A 21,585-nucleotide genomic window follows, 5' to 3' on the forward strand; every position below is an offset into this window, starting at 1 on the left:
GAAGGGTGGTTTATATGTATGGCTGAGCATGTGTGAGTGTGTGTGTGGGGGTGCACAGACGTGAGAGTGTACAGAGCGTGCAAATGTGAGCCAGCGCGGCCCCGGAAGGGCTTCTGGGAATGAGCGTGAAAGGAGATTCATGTGTGAGAATGAGCCTGCGTTGGTTCATCCAGGGAGGGAGAGAACCACGTGTGTGGGCTCAGACGCGGGCCCCAGTGCGTGTGCGTGTGCGTGGGCGAGCGTGGCGGGCGTGTCACGCTCCGGGTCAGCGGCCCCCAGCCCCGTGGGTCCCAGGCCAGCCCAGCACAGCCCTGGGGCGGGAAGGGAGGCGAGGCTCCCACCTGAAGATTGGCCCAGTCCTCAGGTTTCACTCATGACCCTGTGACATCAGCGGCAGCAGCTGTCCCCGCCGGCCCGGCCCCCCGGCCAAGTCCCCCAGAGTTCCAGCCCCAGCCCGAGGTGGGCACGACGCTCCGGGCTCAGCAGCAAGCACTCCGCTCCCGTCCAACTGTAAGTACCGTGCCCCTCGGCACCCTGCCCCCGGGCCGGGCACCCCGAGGGCAGGCCACCCGAGGGGCCAGGAGCCCTGGCCCCAAGCCCAGCCTGGCTCCGACGAAGTCACGCTTCGCTCCGGGCACCGCTGTCCTCCTGCCCACACCGGCCCTGCTCTGCGGTGGCCCCTGCCCAACTCCTTGTGCCGTGACCCTCGGTCCCCAGGCTCGCTTCTCTCTGCCCTGTCACCTGCTCCCTGTGCCCCTGCCTGGCTGGCCGTCACTGCCCTTAGCAAGGGCCCTCGCCCTGGTCACAAATGGCCCAGGGGCTGAGGCTTGGTTCCGGACAGCCACAGGGTGACCCAAGGGACAGAGACCAGGCCGAGTTTCTTCAGGAGAGGAGGGTGGAGGGGCCAAAACAGTGACTCGGCTCAGCCTGTTTGCAGTGGCCCAGAAGGCAGGGGTGTGGGGGGAGGAGAGCGGGAGGCCGGGCAGGGGGTGGCGGGCGGCTCCTTTGCTCTCTGCTGAAAGGAATCTGCGAGATGCCAGCAGAGGACACATCTCAGGCTGCGTGGCGGCTGGCTCTGCCCACCGCCCCTGCCTCGGCCCAGTTGGGCTCCTTTCCTGGGAGAAATCAAGGAGGGGGACCAGAGGAGAGCCCCGTATAGCGGAACGGGGTGTGGGGACAGAGCGCCAGACAGTCCACCGTGAGGGGAACAGGGGGTCACAGCCCTGAGGGGACTCTGGGGGACTCAGGACGAGACTCAGGGGCAGGAGGCGGGGCCAGGGGTGCGGTGCCAAAGCACAGCGTAGCCCCCCTCCCCCTCCCTGCTGGCAGCGCTGGGCACCCAGGACACGGGGAGGGAGGGAGGGCGGGCCGTGGCTGGTGAAATGGTCTGAGCAGAGATGGGAGAAGGTGTTTTGGAGGTGCATGGGGCTAAAGGGAGGGGTGCTTTGAGGGCAGGGGTGTTTGTGTGCACGTGCGCACACACGCGTGTGTTGGAGGCATTTGTTCCAAAAACTGGGGAGTCCCATCTAGAGGGCCCTGGGGGTGGGGGGTGCTTGAGGCTTTCTAAGAATGCATAGTGGCGGGGGTGATTAAGTACAGGGTCCGGCTGCCCCTTCCCCCTGGTCAGGGCAGGGGCCCAGGTCATGATGGAGGCTCGTGGCACCCCACTGTCTAGAGGTGGTCCTCCAGTTGGAGACCAGACATGTCCCCCTCCCACCCACACCAGCCCCCTCAGGCGCCTGCCCAGACATCAGTCACCCCAGAGCTCGGGGAGCTTAGAGCCCAAAGGAGCCTTGAAGGCCATTCAATTCAGCCCCTAAGGAAGAGCCAGCTTGGGGAGGGGAGCAAGAGGCCCGTGTGGGGCGTCTGGCTAGTCTGGAGAGGGGAACGGGCTGCCAGAGAAGTGGAACAGAGCCACAGACGAGCGTTGTTGTCATTCATCTGTGACCAGGGCTGTGACTGCTCCCCTCCTCCCAGGCCCCGAGCTAAGGAGACCCCAGGCGTGGCAGTGGCTGGACACAGGCATGCAGTGCTGGGGTTGCAGGCAGAGAGGGCTGCTTCTTCCAGGACCCTGCAGATTCCTCTGGGGTCATCCCCAGTGCCCTGCTGGCGGCCTCACTCTGTGTGGCAGTCGTGTGGATGGCTGTGGCCCTTGTTCTAGTAGTTGGAGCCAAGTCACCTGGGCAGTTGGAGGCAGGGGCCCAGACGGAACCCAAGGACCCACCCCCATTCCAGCGCAGCACAGGCGTCTCTCAGGGGATTGGCTGGGAGTTTAGGAGGGTTGGGAGAGGTGCCTAAGGGTCCTTCCCGGGTGGTCCCATCCCCGCCTGGCCCTGCTTGTCATTTCTGGTTAGGGACCTGCATAGGGTGGGGGCTCAGGGTCCCCTCTAGCTCTAGGCTGGCCTGAGTGTCAAGGTCTGCCTGGCCGGCTTCCCAGGCCAGGATTTCTGGGCCCCGACCCCAGGCCCCAGCCCAGGGGAAGCCCTGAGGTGGATTCCGGAGGCACAGAATTCCTGGCTGATGTTGGGGTGGTTCTGACAAAGTGCCTGCCTTTGGGGGCAACTCCTGCCACCAGAAGAGAGAAGAGTGTAGATAATGGCAAGGAGAAGAGGGTGGGGTTCAGAGCAGGCTGGGGCGGGGGGCAGGGGCAGGCAGAGCCAGAGAGGAGAGAAGAGATGGGCCCTCCCAGAGAGGCGCGGGGAGGCTCCCTCCAGAAGGGAAACGAAAAATCTGAGCCAGGAGGCTTCAGAGAGCAGGTACAGAGGGGAGGGGACAGAGGAGAGTGGCACAGTGCAGGCTACACAAACTTTCTGTGACTCCTCTTACAGGGAAGGCTCAGGTTCAGAGGGTCCTGTCACTTCCCCAGGGCACACAGCTCGTGAGTGGCCGGGGCTCTGTCCACAGCGGCGAAGGCCCCCGCTCCTTGGGGAGGAACTGACCCTGGTGCAGGGCTGGGTCATGGGGCAGAGCTCACCCCTGAGACCCAGGGGGCAGCGGGGGCCCGTGGGCAGGCCTAGGGGTCCCCAGCTCCCGAGGGCTCCACCAGAAGGTGCCCATGGGGCTGGGGAATCGCAGGGTCCCTCCACCTCCACCGCCCCTGCCCCAGCCTTTCATGTTCTCTGGCCCTCATTCTGCCTCATCAGCAACAGCTATTTTTATTCCCTGCAGTTTTCAGTCAACAGCCCTCGTGGGGGGGATGGGGCAGTGGGAGGAGTAGGAGGGGCTCGAGGAGCCCCGGGGCAGCAGGGGTGGCAGGGGAGCCACTATGCCCCTCGAAGGGTGGGCTGCTGCCCCTCCTGCTGGCCTCCTGGCCCTCCTCCAGCAGCGCCAGCATAAAGGGACCGCGGACAACCACGGCAGTGACTAGACCCCACTCTGTTTTTGAACTGGTTTGTGAAACCAGGTGCCTGCCTCCCCACCCCCCACCGCCCATAGGTGCTAGAAGGTCATGGTCCAGTTTAGACCGAGGTGATGATATACTTTAGTGGTTAAGAACCAAGGTCTCTTTCAAGAGCCTTGAGGACCAGGCTTCTAGCCCCAGTTTACTACGTAAACAACATCTCGCAAGTTCCTTCCCAGGTCTGTGTCTCTGTGTTCTCATCTGTCAAATGGAGTGATAACCGTAGGCTCATGGTAAGGCTTAAATGAGCTCCTGGCATGTGTGGCGGCCAGGTCCGTGCCTGGCGGGGTAGTCAGCTCTACGTAAATGTTAGTAGGTCATTATTACGCTTGTTGCTGGGCTGTGACTCTGAAATGCATGTCTCTTATGGGGGTAACAGGGGAGGAGGAGCTGCAAGAAGGGGCTGCAGGCGGCAGAACGACCTGTCTAGCTCTGGGATGCCTGCACAGCTGGAGGCGGTGGGGGGGGGGGTGGTGGCAGGATTTTTCATATGGGGAGAGCCTTTCATCATGGATAGCAGAGCTCCTTTCTAAGGGTCTGTGGTTTGCTCATGTGGCCATAAGGGCTGTGAAACTCAAAGGATAAAGAAGAGCTTCCCCTCACGCCAGGCTCACATTTTAGTAAGAGCTTCAGGTGACGCTTTTTGAGGCTTGTTAAGTTCTTGATTGGCCTGACTTGGAGCTTTCACCAGGGTAGTTGGTGAGCAAACATCCCTGGAGCAGTTTCTGGGGTCAGCGAAGTTCCAAGTACGTGGCAGAGCCAAGCTGGCTGAAGGGGTGGGACAGGGGACAGCCCGTCGGCCTTTTTCGGGGCTTCACGTTATAAGCTCAGGTTCTGCAGGCCGCTTGTCCCAGCACCTCGTCCAACTCCCAGGGCCGGGCAGGGGCCTCAGGCCCGAGGGCGGAGGGCTCAAAGCCCGCCCTATGGGTGGTTAGGGGTTGACAGAGGGAAGGGGGAGGCAGGTTGGCCCCCGCCTGCTCCAGGCTCAGGATCAGTTTTGAAGAGTCCTCTTCTTGCCCTCCCCATGGACGGAAGGCAGGGAAAAGGGCCGTCGGCTGTGCTCTGGGAGGGCTGAGGGTTCAGGGTGCACGGCAGAGAGGCGGTAACAGAGGGGAGACCGCAGGTAGGAGCAGGCAGGGCGCGGGGAGACAGCCTGTGTGCAGGGGGAGGCCTGCCAGACGGCGGGTGAGGTGGGTCTAGATACGTGTGTGGACGAAGGTGAGCACAGGCAGGCCTGAGGGGAGCATCCACGGGGCCCTGGTCACCGCCCCTGGGGCTCCTTTGGAAAAGCGGAGCCAGCAGAGGGCAGGAAGCCCCAGGCCTGGGTGGAACTAATCGGCCTCCCCACCCCTTGGAGCAGCTGAGAAATGACTCATAGAAACAGTGAGTGCGTGTGTGCATGTGTGTGTGTGTGAGTGTGTGTGTGTGTAGGAGCGGGCTGCCAAGGGAGTTGGGGGTATATGAAGGTCAGTTGGTACGAATGGAAAACCAAACCTCGATGAAGCGTCTTTATCAAACGACAGTGGGGACCCCCAGTCCCCATCACCCACAACTCTGAGCACAAGGCCCCAGGAGGCCTGCACCTGGGCCTGCCAGATGCCCACCCGGGGCCCACACCTTTCAGGGCTTGGCCCGAGGACTCTGGTTTGCCCTTTGAAGAGGACAGACAGGTGAGGATCAGGCCAGCTCAGGGGGCAGCTGGATGGGACCTCAACCACGGCGTGCCCTGTGCTGGGAGAGGGCGGCCATGCCCAGCCCCGTGCCCACAGGGCGAGAGGCAGGCCGTGTCTCTCTTAACAGGCATGTGGATTTGGCATCAGAGAGCTGCATTCAGATCCTGGCCACTTGTTAGCTGGGACGATAAATGCGAAGCACCTGGGACACGGGCTGGGACCCAGTGATGGCAAATGACCCTGAGCCTGACTGTGCCGCATCAAGAAGTAATTCTTACGCCTCCACCTCGCGGGTCTGTGCTCGTCACCACGTGGGGTGAACGGGTGAACGCATCGAGGTCTGGGGGCCAGCGGGACTGACCCCTCCCCTTCCAGTAGACCCTTTCCTGAGCGGACCTGTCTGAGGCCCGGAGTTCCCTAGCTTGAGATAAGTTCCTTTGATTTAAGGCTCAGGCTTGGAAGGGGAACCCCACTCTCAGGCCTTCGATTCTGGGAGAAAAGGCTTCCAGGTCCCGTAGATGAGCTGGGAGGGCTTCGCGGGAAGGGAGTGCGGTTCATAAAGCCCAACACAGCCCATTTGTGGGTTTTCAGTTCAGCAGGCTCCTAGCTGAGTGGAAGCACTCTGGGTGGAGGAAAGGGTCAGGTTTGGGAGGAGGAGGCAGGCTGGGGTTTTCCAGTGGATGTTCTTTTTTTTTGTCTTTTTGCCTTTGCTAGGGCCGCCCCTGAGGCATATGGAGGTTCCAGGCTAGGGGTCCTATCAGAGCTGTAGCCGCCGGCCTACACCACAGCAACTCGGGATCCGAGCCGTGTCTGCGGCCTACACCACAGCTCACGGCAACGCCGGATCGTTAACCCACTGAGCAAGGCCAGGGATTGAACCCGCAACCTCATGATTCCTTGTCAGATTGTTAACCACTGCGCCACGACGGGAACTCCTCCGGTGGATGTTCTTAAAGAGCCTTTGGGGGATTCGCAGCGCCAGAGCTGACTGTGGGGAGGAGGGGCACCAAAATAGCCGCAAGAGGAGGTCAATCTTGGCATACAGTAAGTGCAACATCAATGTGGCCTTCCCTATCGTTCTTACCCCACAGGGAGGAAACCTCGTCAGGCTGGCTGAATCAGGTGCCTGAAAAAGGGCTTTGACCCAGTGAGCCCCACCTGAAAAATGCCATTAGCGTCAGCCCACCCCTGGCCCAGGGTTCCTCCACGTGACCTTGATGGTTTCCGGAGCTTTCATCACTCCTGGGTATCCGGAGGTTTCGGAACTAGGCTCCAGGCCACCCTCCAAGACCTTCTGGAGCAGATTCCTCTGAAGAGAGTGTTCGACCAAGAGGGGAGGGCCACCTGGGGTGACTTCCTCCAGGCCCTTGGCCTGCCAAGGCAGAGGCCCTAAGAAGTGGCCCAGGAACAGCACAGCTCCTCCCTTCCCATCCCGACCCCTGACCTGCCCCAGCTGAGAAAAAGCTGTGGCTTGAGATTTACAACTAGGAGGGGTATGCGGATCTGTTTTGCATTCTTGGAGCTGGGTCACGGCAGAAATGCAGGAATTTGGGAAGTAAGCCACCCGGATGCCCAGTGCTGCCTTTGGCTGGCATAGAAAAAGTTTGATCTGTTTCGGTCTCTCAGAAAGTCCTGAGCCTGAGCCCCCACTGCAGGTGAAGCTTGAGGAGGGGCCTCCATTGGCTGGCTGCAGCTCTGGTAATTCTGCTCCCAATCCACAGAGGGAAAAAAAAAAAAAAGAAAAAAAACAGCCCGAGGCTGGACTGCAGCTTTCCTGGAGATGAAGGGCGTGCTTGGTTGGCAAGAGGGATGGTGACTGGGGCCTGAGCAAGGCCAGCAAACTTTCCACCACCTCTGTGTCCTGGGGGATATGCTCTAGAGTGAATGGGAGGGCTGCGAAGGACAGGGAACATGCATTCTCAGTCTTAGAGTTTCTCAGATCAGCTTTTCTATCCCTGCTGGCAGGGCATGGCTGAGGCTTCTTGGGAGGTGGTGGGGAGAGGCTTAAGGCCAATGCAGTGCAGCTGGATGGTTTGCTGGATGTTTGAAAGACTTTCCTTGAAAGCTTGGTGTCGCAGAACAGAAGGTTCTAGAAGCATTATAATGGCAGGAGGAGGAGGTGGTGGTGTCTGTCCTGAGCCTTGTTCGGCCAGTAATTTGGGATAATTGAGATCATAGACACTCAGCTGTGAGGGATGGCCATGAACTGAGAGGAAGAATCAAGATTCAACAAGCTCTCACACAAGACGGCAGGTGAAGAGGTGCAGTGAATGAGGGGAACTTAGCGGTAGATGGAAAATCCTACACCTGGATTTGTATTACCCTTGCATCCTGAAACCTTGCTATAATCATTATTCCAGGAGGATTTTTGTCGATTCTTGTGGACTCTGCACATAGACAATCATGCCATCTGTGAACAAAGACATTTCTTCTTTCCCAATCAGTATACCTTTTATTTCCTTTTCTTGTCTTATTGCATCAGCTAGGACTTCCAGCATGCTCTTGAAAAGGAGTGGAGAGAAGTGACATCGTTGCCTTATTCCTGATCTTAGTGGGAAAGCGTCTGGTTTCTCACCATTTAATACAATGTTAGCTGTAAACTGTACTCTATCAGATTGAGAACATTCCCCTCTAGTCCTAGTTTGCTGATTTGTGTGTGGTGTGTGTGTATAAAATGAATGGGTGTTGGATTTTGTCAAATCTTTTTTCTGTTCCTTTAATGTGATCATATGATTTTTCTTTACTTTGGTGATGTGATAGATTATATCAATTGATTCTCTAAAGTTGAGCCTGCCTTGCATACCTGGGATAGATCCCGTTTGGTTGTAGAGTATATAGTTTGTTTGTTTATTTGTTTTGCTTTTTATGGCCACACCTGCAGCAGATGGAAGTTGCCAGGCTAGGGGTCAAATCAGAACTGCAGTTGCTGCTGGCCTTTGCCACGGCAACACTGGATCTGAGCCACATCTGCAACCTGTGCCAGATCCTTAACCCACTGAGTGAGGTCAGGATCGAACCCACATCCTTATGGGCCCTATGTCAGATTCTTAACCCGCTGAGCCACAGCAGGAACTCCTGTAGTTCTTTTTATATCTACTGAATTTGATTTGCTAATACTTTGTTGAGCTCCACCTGGATTTATAGAGAAAAATCAAGTGCAAAATTACAAGATGGGAAGGATCTAATGTGGCCACAGTTCATGACAAAAAGCTCCAGGGTTGGCTGTGAGCTTACCTTGTGGATGGGCTGCCGAAAAAGTCAATGCCATCTTGGGATGAATGAATAGAATGGGCGTCCAGGCCAAGACGAAAAGGCCTCTCTCTGTGGTCAGACTCTCTGGAACTGGGTTCCACAGCGGGAGACAATGCGGGTCTGGACCCGCTCCAGAGAAGAGCTGCCTCACCCTCCAGTGTCCTCAGCCTCGGCTCCCTGCCTGTGGACAGCTGGCCCCAGCCTGGCTCCCTGACCAGACCCGTCCTCCCCCACCCCGTCCCTCCAGGCCCCCAAGATTTAACCCACCACTTCCGCCCAAACTTCCGTTTTGACACAGTTTCCGATGGGGCTTCTCACGTCCTAAATGGGCCCCGGTGCCCAGGGAGCAGGATTTTAGTCTTGGCTCAGCCTTTCATTTATCACTCTCTAAAATTATCTTATTTGCTTCCCTATTTGTTATCCGCCTCCTCCCTCGGGAACGCAAGCTCAGTGAGGACAGGACTTTGCCACTCCTCTACCCCCGGCTTCCAAGACAGAGCCCGGCAGAGAACAGATGCTCAGGAAATGTTTGTTGAGTGAATAAATGTGTGAACTGGGAGGAGTTACTTCTCCTCTCTGGGCCTCAGTTTCTTCACCTGTAAAATGAGGGAGTTGCTCTCTCAGGTCCTTGCAACTCTGATGTTCTTAAATTCAATAGGAAAAGGTTCCCGCAGACCCTCAGCCACCACATCTCAGGAACAGGCTGGGGTTAAGGCTCGAGATTGATCTTTGGCTGGTGGAAGGAGGGTTCCAGCTGTCACCCGGCTCCCTTGACTCTGGGTTGTGACGTGAGGGGTCAGGTGACACCCAGCCAGTGATAGGTGGCATTATCAGTGCTGGTCTCTGCCAGAAATTTCTCTGTGCATAAATCCCAGATGTTCCTTCCTTCCCCGCTGGTGCCACTGAAAACAACACAGCTTGTCCCATCTGCTCTAGACACATTGTAAGGGTGAGCAGGAGGCACCCACCTGCTGGCCAATTGTGCCCCCACCCTGACCCACCGCCCCTGGGAGGGACTCTCCAGAGCTGCAGGATGATGTCCAGACTCCAAGATGTGGTCTTCAGGGCCCTGGCCTAACTGCCCAACCCACCTCCCCCAAACCACTAAACAGACTCTGTGCCCTCCGGAGACGGACCGGACCCAGCATCACTCCGTGTCCTGCCTCTGCCTTTGCTCTGGCTGTGTCCTCTCCTCCCCTTTCCCTGGGCTCGTAACTTACTCATCCTTTGAGATCCAGCTGAAAAGCCACATTTTTCCTGCCCCCAACCTGGAAGTAACCACTCAGCCACCTGAACTCCCATGGACCATCAGCTCCCTTCTTTAGAGCGGGCATCGCTTTCTCCTCTTATCGCAACAGCTACGTGTGCCCCTGTCTGCCTCCTCCCCAGCTATCCGCTCCTGGGAGTCAGGATGCTCGGCTGATGCATCTTTGTGTCCTATTCAGGGCTAGCTCAGCTTCAGGCTTGTGAACAGAATGAATGGGTGGGTGGGTGGATAAATGAATGAATGAATGAAACCTATGAGAATCTACTTTATTCCCAGAAAGGTCTGTATCCAAGCCCTTTTACACTCACTGAGTGCTGTGTGCCCAAAACTGGGACTGGCCATGGTGACCTGGACAAACACAGTTCCTGCTCTCTTGGCAGTTCAATCTAGTGGAGGCGAGTGACAAATAAATTAGGCCGTTAAGAGTTCCCCTTGTGGCTCAGTGGGTTAAGAACCTGACATAGTATCTATGAGGATGCAAGTTTGATCCCTGGCCTCACCCAGTGAGTTACGTGTCTGGCATTGCTGCAAGCTGAGGTGTGGGTCACAGATGAAGCTTGGATCCCACATTGCTGTGGCGAAGGCCAGCAGCTGCAGCTCTGATTTGACCCTTGGCCCGGGAACTTCCATATGCCACAGATGTAGCTACATAAAAAAAGAATTAGGCCAATAAACAAGTGGTTACACAAGTGATGAATGAGGTCAAGGAAAATACAGCGGCTGTGATGGAGAGTAGAGGCGGAGAAATCCTCTTGGAGAAGGGACATTAGAGCCTCGACCAGGGAGTGAGAAGGAACAGCCACGTGAAGAGGGAGGAGGAGACACGAGCTCCAGGGAGAGCAGAAGCCGAAAGCCAGGCATGAGTCTGGGGGTCAAGGATCTGGAAGGAAGCCAGGAGGACAGGTCCGCAGACAGAGGTGAAGAGGTGGATGCAGAATGGCTCACCAGGGCCCCGGGACCGCCGTGAGAAATTGAGGTTTTATTCTAAGTGCAACAGGAAGTTACTAGAGAAATTTAAGCAGCAGAGACACCATGATGACACAACTACAAGTTTCTTGTTTTTAAAATAGCCCCAGCTGCTTTATGGGACTGGTTTGAAGAGGTCAGGAACAAAAGCAGGCAGCTATTGCAAGAAATTGTTGTGGGCTCAGAGGGTGAAGAACCTGACTAGGATCCATGAGGATGCGGGTTTGATCCCTGGCCTCACTCAGTGGGTTAAGGATCTGGCGTTGCCATGGCCTCTGGTGTAGGTCACAAACTCGGCTCAGATCCAGCATGGCTGTGGCATAAGCCAGCGGCTGCAGCTCTGATTCAACCACTAGCCTGGGAGCTTCCATATGCCATAGGGGCAGCCATGAAAAGCAAAAAAAAAAAAAAAAAATTGTTGTGATCTAGACGAGAGCAGGCAAAGGCGAGATGAAGTGCATTTTGGAGTTGGTGTTAACAGGACTGTGGACAGGCTGGATGTAGAGGCGAGAGAGAAGGGGAATTCACACAGACCCCTCAGTTTCTGCCTTGAGCACATTGGGACCTGGATGGACGGTGGTGCCACTTCCTGGGGTGAGAAAATGCATGGTGGAAGAATGCAGGTGTTTCAGTCCAGATGCTGTGGGCAGGATGCCTGGTGGTGCTCCCACCACGAGGTCCAGGGGCCCATTGGATATATGGGTCTGGAGTTCAAAGGGGAGGTTTAGCATTATTCCTGTAACACTGTTTATGGTCATAGGAATGATGCCATCCAGACGGAGGCTGAGCCCTGAGATTGGGAGGACGAAGAGGGACATGCAAAGGATATTAAGAAGGAACAGCCAGAGAGGCAGGAGGTGAACCCCGGGGGAGCTGTCATGGAGGCTGAGCGGACAGGGTGTGTCCAGAAGGGGGCTGCGGCCAAGTGGGTTGACTATTTCTAAGGTTGGGGGAGGTGAAGACAGAAATGTGTTCGGCAGACTTGGCAGCAGGGACAGTGCTTGTGACTTGACAAAAGCCATTTCTGTGGAGCGGGGGGAACGCACGCCAGGCTGGAATGGGTTGGAGAGCGAAGGAAAGGTAGAGAAATAAAGACACCTGGTGTAGACACTTTGCAAGAAGTTTGTCCGTGAAGAGGAACAGAAAAACAGAGCAATGGTGAAGGGAAGTGTGTGATGGGGAGAGATGTTTTTGTCACTGCTGCCATTACTTTGAAGATGGGAGAGCCTGGTCATAGACTGGGAGGGCTGGTGGGGAGCGAGGGAAGAAAACTAGACAGTGAGGTCCCCGGGAAGGCAAGGGGGGTCAGGGCCTGAGCCCAGGTACAAGGCCTGGCCTTGACTCATTACAGCACGTGGGGGATGAAGGGAGGGGCGTGAAGATAATTCTGTTGGTTTGACTGTGTGTGATGAATCTTGTTTTCTCAAGACGGAGACAAAGTCACCAGCTGGGAGAATCATAGGGAGGCTTATGGGGGGGTTGAGGTTAGAAGACAGGCATGAAATAGTTCTCAAAACGTGGAAAAGTGAGGACTTCCCATTGTGGCTCAGTGGGTTAAGGACGCAGTGTTTTCTCTATGAGGATGCAGATTCCATCCCTGGCCTAGCTCAGTGGGCAAGGATCTAGCGTCACCACGTGCTGAGGTGTAGATATGGCTTGGATCCACTGTTGCCATGGCTGTGGTGTAGGCTGGCAGCTGCCATTCCTATTCAACCCCTAGCCTGGGAACCTCCATATGCTGCAGCTAGGGGTCGAAACGGAGCTACAGCCACCAGCCTAGACACAGCAACAGCAATGGGGAATCCAAGCCTCATCTTCGACCTAAGCCACAGCTCACAGCAATGCCGGGTGCTTAACCCACTGAGTGAAGCCAGGGATTGAACCTACATCCTCATGGATACTAGTCGGGCTCATTACTGCTGAGCCACAGCAGGAACTTCTCTTTTTATTTATTTATGTATTTTTAGTTCAGGGTATTTCCAAGGGAGGAGTTATCAAGATGGCTCTTGTGACTGCGGCTGGAAAAGGAGCCAAGTGAAGTTGAGGCGTCTGATAGAGAAGGAAGAATTGCAGGGTCAAGGGTTGAAGGCAAGAAGAAGCTCAAGAATTACACAACCGGGCACTTAGGCTGAGCAGCAGGCGGTGGGGGAGGGGAGTGCTTGAAGCTGTGACATCAGCCGTGACATCAGAGTTTCTGGCTCTGATTTAGGTTCTGGGTGGACTCAATGGAAAAATGGGGGGCTGAGGTGGAAGGGTCCTCTCATTCATTCATTCCTTTGATAAACTTTTATTCAGTATTAGGCACCCCGGTTGTAGCAAGGAGCAATCCACTCAGCCAGGTGCCCAGGGAGGGCTTCCTGGAGGTGGTGGTTCTCGGGCAGCTTGAGTCTAGAAGGACGAATTAAAGCTCTCTGGGGTGACAAGGAGGAGGAGGGCTCCAGGAGCTGCACAGACCATAAGCAAAGGCACGGGCTTTGGTGGGAAACAGCTTGAAAATGGAGGTAGCATGGCCAGAGGGTTGGGTGCATGTGGGGACGGGGTGGGCGGTGAGGTGGGGATCAGATCACCGAGGGTCTCGGGAGCCACGCGGAGGAGTGAGGATGCATTACTAAGCAGTGGGAAGCCGTGGACGGCTGAAGCAGGGGCGTGACATGCTCATATTTGTGATTTTAGAAACGTGGGTGGTAAGTTGGAGGGGAGCTGGGCTGGAGGTAGGGAGGCAGATGGGAGGCTATTTGAATAGAGCAGGCGAGGGGTGATGTAGAGCAGAAGCCTGGCGGGAGGAGAGCCGTGGGTGCTGGGAGGGAGCATTGGCATGGCTTGGGAACCAACCAGGTGTACCGTCAGGATGCTTTCAGCCACCACCAACCCAAACCTGCCCACCTGGCCCAGCCAAGGAGGGCATGTTAATGAGTGGTCATATAACAAGACAGCCAGATGTGAAGTGGCTTCAGGGCTGGTGAAAGGGGTAGGAGAGGAATTTAGAATGAAGTGCAAATTTTAAAGGGAGAGACAGGGAGTCCATGTGGGGCCAGCTGGGGGCCAGCAGGAGGAGGTGCCAGGCTGGCTGTGCCATCTGTGGGTCCTGTACCGATGTACCAGGCACCACTCCAGGAGTGACCCCAAGCCCTGAACTATGAGGCATCTGGTAGTGGAAAGACAGCCATGGATAATCGCACAAGCAGCGTATGAATTACACTTGACCTAAGGCTGTGGTTGCACATGAGGGGGAGCCGTGACTTGACCAGTCTGGGGCCACTGAGGAAATGGGAACAGATGTGGCAAAGCTGTAGAAACCCACGGAAAGGAGATAGATGGTGGTTGTTCCTGTGGCAGAAGAGAAGGGCACAGGGAAAGGGGCACGGTGTGAAAAGAAAACAGAACTGCAGACCAGGTCCTGGAGAAGCCGCGCCTCCCGGGGGCGGGAAGAAGGAGTTCACAGAGCAGATGTGGAGTGGCTGGAGGGGGAGGCCACGTTCTTCCCTCCAGAAGATGCTCAAGGTGGGGTCTGCTGCAAAGCAGCCCCTGGGTCTATACCCTGGGGGCCTCTGGTGACTCTGATGAGCGCAGTTTCTATGAGTGCGGGGCCCGAGCCAGACTGTTCCTCTCTGGTTTGCGGTGGTCTCACTTGGGCTCCTGGGAAGGAAGGAGGGGCAGCATCGGGCTACAGGATTGTTGCCAAGCGGGGCCTGTGACCTAGGAGGGTGCCCAGCAGCCGTGGTCCCTCCAGGGCCATCTGGCAGGGCAGCATCTTCTGTTTGGACACATACGTGGGGCCAGTGATGGGGAAGAGGGAGCAGAGCTGTGTGGCACGTGGTCGGTACAGCCGTAGGGTCTGAGTGAGGGGTGGTTCCGGCTGGGTGTGCATGTGGGTGTGTACATGTGCGTCCGTGCACACACGCTTCCATGCACACGAAGGGACCAGTGAGCCTCTGAGGGATGGGGTCAACAGGAATGAGCAGAGTCATGCCCCTGGAAACACGACTCCCTGGGGTGATGGGAGGGAGCAGCTGGGCAGCCAGGCAGGGGCGTGGCCAGCTCTGCCCAGTGGCTCCCGGCGCTCCCCGCCGCCCTGCCCACATGTTGACCAAGCCTGAGGAAGTGCCTGCGCTGGCCGGGCCAGGGGCATGCTCGGGCATCTAGGCCCTTTGTGACAGCGCTGCCCTCCAGTGTGGCTCCCGGTGTCTCTGAGGGGGGGTCTGTCTGAGCCCCTTTGGTAGAGTCATGGTTCTGGGGTGCCCATCTGTGTGGGCCTTGTGATGGCTCTGTGTGTGACCAGGCTGCAGTGGTGTCCCTGTGCCTGCCTGCTGATGCGGGCCATTCCCCAGAGCCTTTGCCATAAGTGACCCACCACCTCCCGTCCACAGGGAACAGGTTCAGAAGGGCTGAGTGGGAAGGGGAAGGGGCTGGGAGAAACCAGAGGACTGGCCCAGAAGGCACAACCTGTGCTCACACTCCTGGCGGGTGCCCTCTATTCGCCAGTCAAGAGCAGTCCCTGGGAGTTCTAGCCCTGCCCCCACCGTTGATACTGTCCACCTCTTTGTCCCCAGGACTTTTCCTGCATGTCTCCCTCTTCCACGTTAGCATCAGCAGGCTCTCCTGACATGCCCCCGACCCTACATTTGCCTGCTCCAGCTCCCCCCGCCTGCCCAGGGGTTAGCTCTCCACGGGTCCTGTGGGAGGAAGTTGGTGGGAGGGAGTTGGTGGGCCTGGGAATCTTCCTTCTTTCCTCTCCCTGCTCAACACCCTGCTTCCCCAAAGCTCAGGGCAGAGCACTCCCCTTTCCCACATCTTCCTTTTCTCCTCCCTTCAGGCCAGAGATGGCGAATATAGGCAAATGTGCCATATTCACCCTTCTCGTGCCCCTGGCAGACATCACTAATCAATCACAGCAGTCTTTTTGCCCTGAGTCTGGCTGCAACCCCCATGGTCTTTTGCCCACATCTCCAGGAAGCCGGTAGCAGCTGATCCAAGCCAGCCCTCAAGATGAAATCCATATGCTATTCCTGCCTTGGGCTGACCCCACCAGGACCCTCACCTCGGCCCATCCTCTGGGCCCACCAGCATATTCCACATCTGATCTCTTTCTGCCTCACTGCAGGATAGAGGCCACGTGGCATAGCCAGCAGTGGTTTTCTCTGTCCCTGTAGGCTGAAGCCACACGCTCCCCAGAACTTGGGTCCAGGAGGCGGTTGAAGGCACTGGGGCATTAGCCCCAAATCCCCAAGGCCGAAGAGGATCTGGTTGGTTTGCTGTCGGTCCAGAGGGCAGCCAGCCCCCTGCTGGGGAGAGGGTGGTGCGGGGCTCGGGGGTGATGCTCTTGTGTCCAGCACCAGTACAGCAGCAGCAGCACCCGGGCCCTGCAGTCACAGCTCCCAGTCCCAACAGGGCCTGTGTGCCAACCTCCCTGCCCTGGCCCCTGGGCAGGCAGGAGGTGAGTAGTGGACAGCAGGCCCAGGGCGGGGTGGCCGCCCAGCACCCCGGGGGCTACACGCAGCAGCTGCCCCAGTGGCTCACCACTCTGCGGGACCCTGAGCCCAGGATGCGAGGATGGCCAACCCATCTCTGCCCGCGGTGGTGCCTCTGGGCCCCGAGAGCCTGCGCCCCTTCACCCGGGAGTCCCTGGCTGCCATAGAGCAGCGGGTGGTGGAGGAGGAGGCCCGGCAGCAGCGGAACAAGCAGATGGAGATCGAGGAGCCAGAACGGAAGCCTCGCAGCGACCTGGAGGCTGGCAAAAACCTGCCCCTTATCTATGGGGACCCCCCACCCGAGGTCATCGGCATCCCTCTGGAGGACCTGGATCCCTACTACAGCGACAAGAAGGTCAGGGCCTGGGCGGGTTCCTCTGTCTGTCTGTCCGTCGTCATCTGTCTGCCTGTCCCGGGCCTCACAGCTCTCTCCCTGCTTCAGACCTTCATCGTGCTCAACAAGGGCAAGGCCATCTTCCGCTTCTCTGCCACGCCTGCTCTCTACGTGCTGAGCCCCTTCAGCGTCGTCAGGCGCAGCGCCATCAAGGTGCTCATCCACTCATATCCTGCCAGAGTCGGGCGAGCGCCGGGCTGGGAAAAGGCAGGGGAGGGGTTTGGGGACAGGCCAAACGGGGTGCTCTGGCCGGGGAGCACCTCCCTCCCCACCTGCTCTCTCCCTTTCCTTGACCCCCCCCCCAACGCTGTTCAGCATGTTCATCATGATCACGATCCTGACCAACTGCGTGTTCATGACCATGAGCGACCCGCCTTCCTGGTCCAAGAATGTGGAGTAAGTCTCCCCCTCCCCCGGTCCCCCAGCCCAGGAGTCTGCACTCTGAGGATGCCCAGGGTGACACTGCTCTTGGCAAGGTCACCCCACCCACCCACACCTGAAGCCGCTGGGGGTGGCACACTCTCTCTCTCTCTCTCAGCAAGGTCCTCAGCCCCCTGGGCGGCATATGTCCTTTCTGTGCCCTTCCTCCCAGGAGGGCCATCATTGCCACCCACCCCGCGGCCCAGGCGTGACACGCCGGCCCCCTCCCCGCCAGGTACACCTTCACAGGGATCTACACCTTTGAGTCTCTCATCAAGATACTGGCCCGAGGCTTCTGCATCGACGACTTCACATTCCTCCGGGACCCCTGGAACTGGCTAGACTTCAGCGTCATCATGATGGCGTGAGCAGGGCCCTGAGGGCGTCCTGGGGCGCGGGAGGGGAAGGGGAGGGGGCCAGGCCTCAAACAGGGCAGCCGAGGGGGCCGACCCTCGGAAGGTGGACTGCCGGGGATGGGGGTCAGGTGTGCAGACGGTGGGCTGTCCGATTCTAGGGCTGTCACCCCCGGGTCTGGCTTGGAGACTCTCGCTGTGCCCCTCCAGCCCTGGGCTCCGGCCCCACAGGCCCCCACCGGCTGGGAGAGCCAGGCCACCCTTGCCACCCTCAGTCCTCAGCCAAGCTCCTGCGCTGTCCTTCCCGCCTCTCGGGCCCGGATAGGAAGCTTGGGGCATCCGAGCGGTCCACCTGCACCTCTGTGGTAAACCCACCAACAAGGATTCCTTGGGAATCCTCATTCTGGGCCTGGAGAAGCTGCGACTCCTGCCCTGTCACCCACCCCTGGCGCTGACGCAGCCCTCGCCCGACCCCCACCCAGGTACCTGACGGAGTTCGTGGACTTGGGCAACATCTCAGCCCTGAGAACCTTCCGGGTGCTGCGGGCCCTGAAGACCATCACGGTCATTCCAGGTATGGGCGAGGGGCAGGGACCCTCTGCCGGGCCCCCCGGCCGCCCTGCACACCCAGGCCTGGAACCTGGCTCTCACCTTCCCGGAGCCTGACCCCGGGTCGGCACCCTCCCAGGCAGTGTAGGACCCACACCAAAGCCTGGGCACAGAGGGGGCCCTGTGACCAGAGAGGAGAAGGGGCTCCAGTGGGAGGGTGGGCTTTGAGGGGCAGCACACTGCGGTGGTAAAGCACAGACTCTGGAGCCAGACTGCCCGGGTTCAATTCCCACCTCCGCCACTTCCGAACTTTGACCTCGGGCACATGGTTTACCCTGTCTGCCTCCGTCTCTGTAGCTGTACAGTGTGGATGAGAACAGTCCCACTCGCTGGCTCTTTATGGAGATTCGAAGCCTTGGTAAAGAGATGCTTAGAACCAGGCCTGGCACATGGTCTACGTGTTAAATAAGCAGACTGGGTGGAGCAGAGACCTCCGCTTGAGAGACGCCGGGGGAAGTAGTGACAGAAAGTCGCAGCCCTGGGGGTCCATAACGAGCACGCCACATGGAGCAAGGAGGCCGAGGCAATTCCAAAGGAATGCATCAAGAATAGGCACGAGGGAGTTCCCGTGGTGGCGCAGTGGTTAGCAAATCCGACTAGGAACCATGAGGTTGCGGGTTCGATCCCTGCCCTTGCTCAGTGGGTTAACGATCCGGCGTTGCCGTGAGCTGTGGTGTAGGTCACAGACGCGGCTCGGATCCTGCATTGCTGTGGCTCTGGTGTAGGCCGGTGGCTGCAGCTCCGATTGGACCCCTAGCCTGGGAACCTCCATATGCCGTGGGAGCAGCCGAAGAAATAGCAAAAAGACAAAAGACAAAAAAAAAAAAAAAAAAAAAAGAAGAGGCACGAAATAAATAGAATCCGGATCATCTAGACCCTCAGAAAAGCATGTGCAGAAACTGGAGAAGGTTCATTACAGGCAAGAAAGACGATCTGAAACGGCATGGAGCAGAGACCCTAGGAGGAGCGGAAACCGTTAAGGCTTAGTGCCCGAAAGCACCTTAGTTCCCCTCTGGTCCAAAGCCCTCATGGCGCAGCTGAGGATGGACAATACGATGTGCTTACTGAGGTCAAGGCCGTGAGGCCTTTCCCCGGTGCCGGGCTGCCAGCATCCTCAGCGCTTGGGGTGTGGGGGTGGTTTATGAGGAGGCTGCTGAGCATCTGTTTTCATGTCAGAAGACAAAAAGGAGAAGCGCTGGTATGGAAGCAAAAACAATCTGTTTAGGCCCAAGGAAGAAGCTGCGGCTCTTCCATAAGTGATGGAATCTGAGCCTGGATTTCCACCTGATTTGGTTATGCCTCGGCCCATCCAGAGCCGCAGAATACAGGGATGCTGCCGTCTGTGTAGCGTGTCTCCGAGGGAAGCCTGCTCTTCCCTGGGTGTTAACAGGGGTTATAAGAAAAAAGAGTTGTGTGGTCAAATGAGGAGACATCGTATCGTTTGGTTCTGTAAGACTTTTCCGAGCCTTTGATAGGAGAATCCACCTGAGGACTCTCCTGGAGAAGTCTACACAGCTCAGCCTTTCCCAAGCGTCACTCAATCCCTTTTGTTAAGGGCCCAGCTAGAGAGATTGGTGCTCAAAGGAACATGCATTGGGAGTGCTGACTTAGCGACATGCATTAAGCTGGCCTGCGTGTGTGTTGCTTGTCCTGCAAAGTCTAGTCCATTCTTGTAGGGGTTGAGACTCCGTGGCCATCCAAAGGCTCCCGACAGAGGGGGTCATCAGAGAAGAACGGGGCTAATTTGGGAGGGCTTCCGGGAACTAGTGGCCCCTGTGAGATACAGAGCACGGAGAAGACTTGAGGGTAAATCCATCACTTACCAGCTTGGGGACCCTCTGACAAGCCGCCTCATCTCCCTGACTCTCAGCATCTTTACCTGTAAAAGGGAGACAGCAGGACCCGACTCCAAGGGTTTGTGTCATGACAGATGCCAGATTGCTTTGAAAAGCCTGGAGCGTCAGGCTTGGAGGAGTTGGAGCAGGCGGAGGCTGGGGTAGGACCGAGTCCGTGAGTGATCACCCGCCCCGCTCACCGCCATGCTCGCCCCCTCTGTCTGTGGTCAGGGCTGAAGACGATTGTGGGGGCCCTGATCCAGTCGGTGAAAAAGCTGTCGGACGTGATGATCCTCACCGTCTTCTGCCTGAGCGTCTTCGCCCTGGTGGGGCTGCAGCTCTTCATGGGAAACCTCCGGCAGAAGTGCGTGCGCTGGCCCCCGCCCTTCAACGACACCAACACCACGTGGTCCAGCAATGACATGTGGTCCGGCAATGACACGTGGTATGGCAATGACACATGGTCCGGCAATGACACGTGGATCAGCAACTCTACCTTTGACTGGGATGCCTACATCAGTGATGAAGGTGAGAACAGAGATGCGGGGGCGGGGGTGGCAACGGGGTCTTTCCCAGCCCCTGTGGCAGCCCCCTGGGACATAAAGAGCACGGAGAAGACTTGAGGGTAAATCCATCACTTACCAGCTTGGGGAACCTCTGACAAGCCGTCTCATCTCCCTGACCCTCAGCATCCTTACCTGTAAAAGGGAGACAGCAGGACCCGACTCCAAGGGTTTGTGTCATGACAGATGCCAGATTGCTTTGAAAAGCCTGGAGCGTTTGCTATAAAAAGCAACAGTCCTGGAGTTCCCATTGTGGCACAGCAGAAATGAATCCAACTAGGAACCATGAGGTTGCGGGTTCAATCCCTGGCCTCACTGAGTGGGTTAAGGATCTGGCATTGCCATGAGCTGTGGTGTAGGTTGCAGATGCGGCTCGGATCTGGCGTTGCTGTGGCTCTGGCGTAGGCCTGCAACAACAGCTCCACATAGACCCCTAGCCTGGGAACCTCCATATTCGGCCAGTGCAGCCCTAAAAAACAAAAACAAAAAAGCAACAGTCCCTAGTCCCTAACCGACATAGTCCTTCGTCTCCTTCATCACACCACATGCCCACACCATGGCAGGACCACTGCCAGGCACTCACACACACAACATTCTCATTAAGCTGCTAGTAGTCCATGCTGCGTCTTCTCGCAGATTCGAAAACGGTACCCCTTCTTCAACCTGGCACCTGGATTCTAGCCATCCCCCCACCTCGCTCACCTCTCCACGAGGGGTCCCGAGCAGGCACATGGTAGCCCTGTACACACGCGTGCACGCTCCTCCCATCTCCCTCTGTGCCCCTGCTGCCTCCCACGCTGGGTACTGAGCTGACAAGGCAGCGTATCTAGCCAGACACCTTAGAACTCGGGGCTGCCCTTAAAGGAGGGGGGGCAGGAGGCACCCAAAAACATCCATTTGGTGCATGTGGGCCACGGTGTCCGTGTGATGACATGTTTCCTCTGTGGCCTCTGACTCCCAAAGGGAACTTCTATTTCCTGGAGGGATCCAGTGATGCCCTGCTCTGTGGGAACAGCAGTGACGCCGGGTGAGTGAAGGGGAAGCGGGCACGGAGGGTTGTCGGAAGGTGTGGGATGATGAGGGACCAGGACCTGGGGTGGGTGGGAGTGTAAAGAATACACATGGGAGGGGGTTCCCTGGTGGTGGTCGAGTGGTTAGGACTCGGCGCTTTCTCTGCAGCAGCCAGGGTTCAGTCCCTGGCCTGGGAACTGAAATCCCACATCAAGCTGCTGCCTGCAACAGCCACAAATAATTTTTTTTTTAATTTTACATTTTAAAAAGAATACTCATGGGAATTCCTGTCGCGGTGCAGTGGTTAACGAACCCAACTAGGAACCATGAGGATGTGGGTTTGATCCCTGGCCTTGGTCAGTGGGTTAAGGATC

The 21,585-nt window shown here is 57.4% G+C and overlaps 1 protein-coding gene across 4 annotated transcripts in view; it reads left to right on the forward strand.

Annotated features, from left to right (window-relative positions):
• Positions 223 to 21,585, forward strand: part of SCN4A (sodium voltage-gated channel alpha subunit 4) — a 46,737-nt gene continuing 25,374 nt past the window's right edge. The window contains exons 1-8 of one of the 4 annotated variants that reach the window (XM_003131284.4): positions 223 to 510; positions 15,709 to 16,381; positions 16,469 to 16,587; positions 16,727 to 16,816; positions 17,076 to 17,204; positions 17,676 to 17,767; positions 19,869 to 20,165; positions 21,164 to 21,227. In XM_003131284.4, coding sequence (XP_003131332.1) covers positions 16,109 to 16,381; positions 16,469 to 16,587; positions 16,727 to 16,816; positions 17,076 to 17,204; positions 17,676 to 17,767; positions 19,869 to 20,165; positions 21,164 to 21,227 — 1,064 coding nt within the window. In that variant the 5' untranslated portion in view covers positions 223 to 510; positions 15,709 to 16,108. Of the gene's footprint in view, positions 511 to 1,266; positions 3,634 to 5,946; positions 6,118 to 15,708; positions 16,382 to 16,468; positions 16,588 to 16,726; positions 16,817 to 17,075; positions 17,205 to 17,675; positions 17,768 to 19,868; positions 20,166 to 21,163; positions 21,228 to 21,585 lie in introns of those variants that run through there. The other 3 variants (XM_013980845.2, XM_013980846.2, XM_021066768.1) reach the window with 3 other exon arrangements.

This window comes from Sus scrofa, chromosome 12, assembly GCF_000003025.6.
Source record: "Sus scrofa isolate TJ Tabasco breed Duroc chromosome 12, Sscrofa11.1, whole genome shotgun sequence".
NCBI classification, from domain to species: domain Eukaryota; kingdom Metazoa; phylum Chordata; class Mammalia; order Artiodactyla; family Suidae; genus Sus; species Sus scrofa.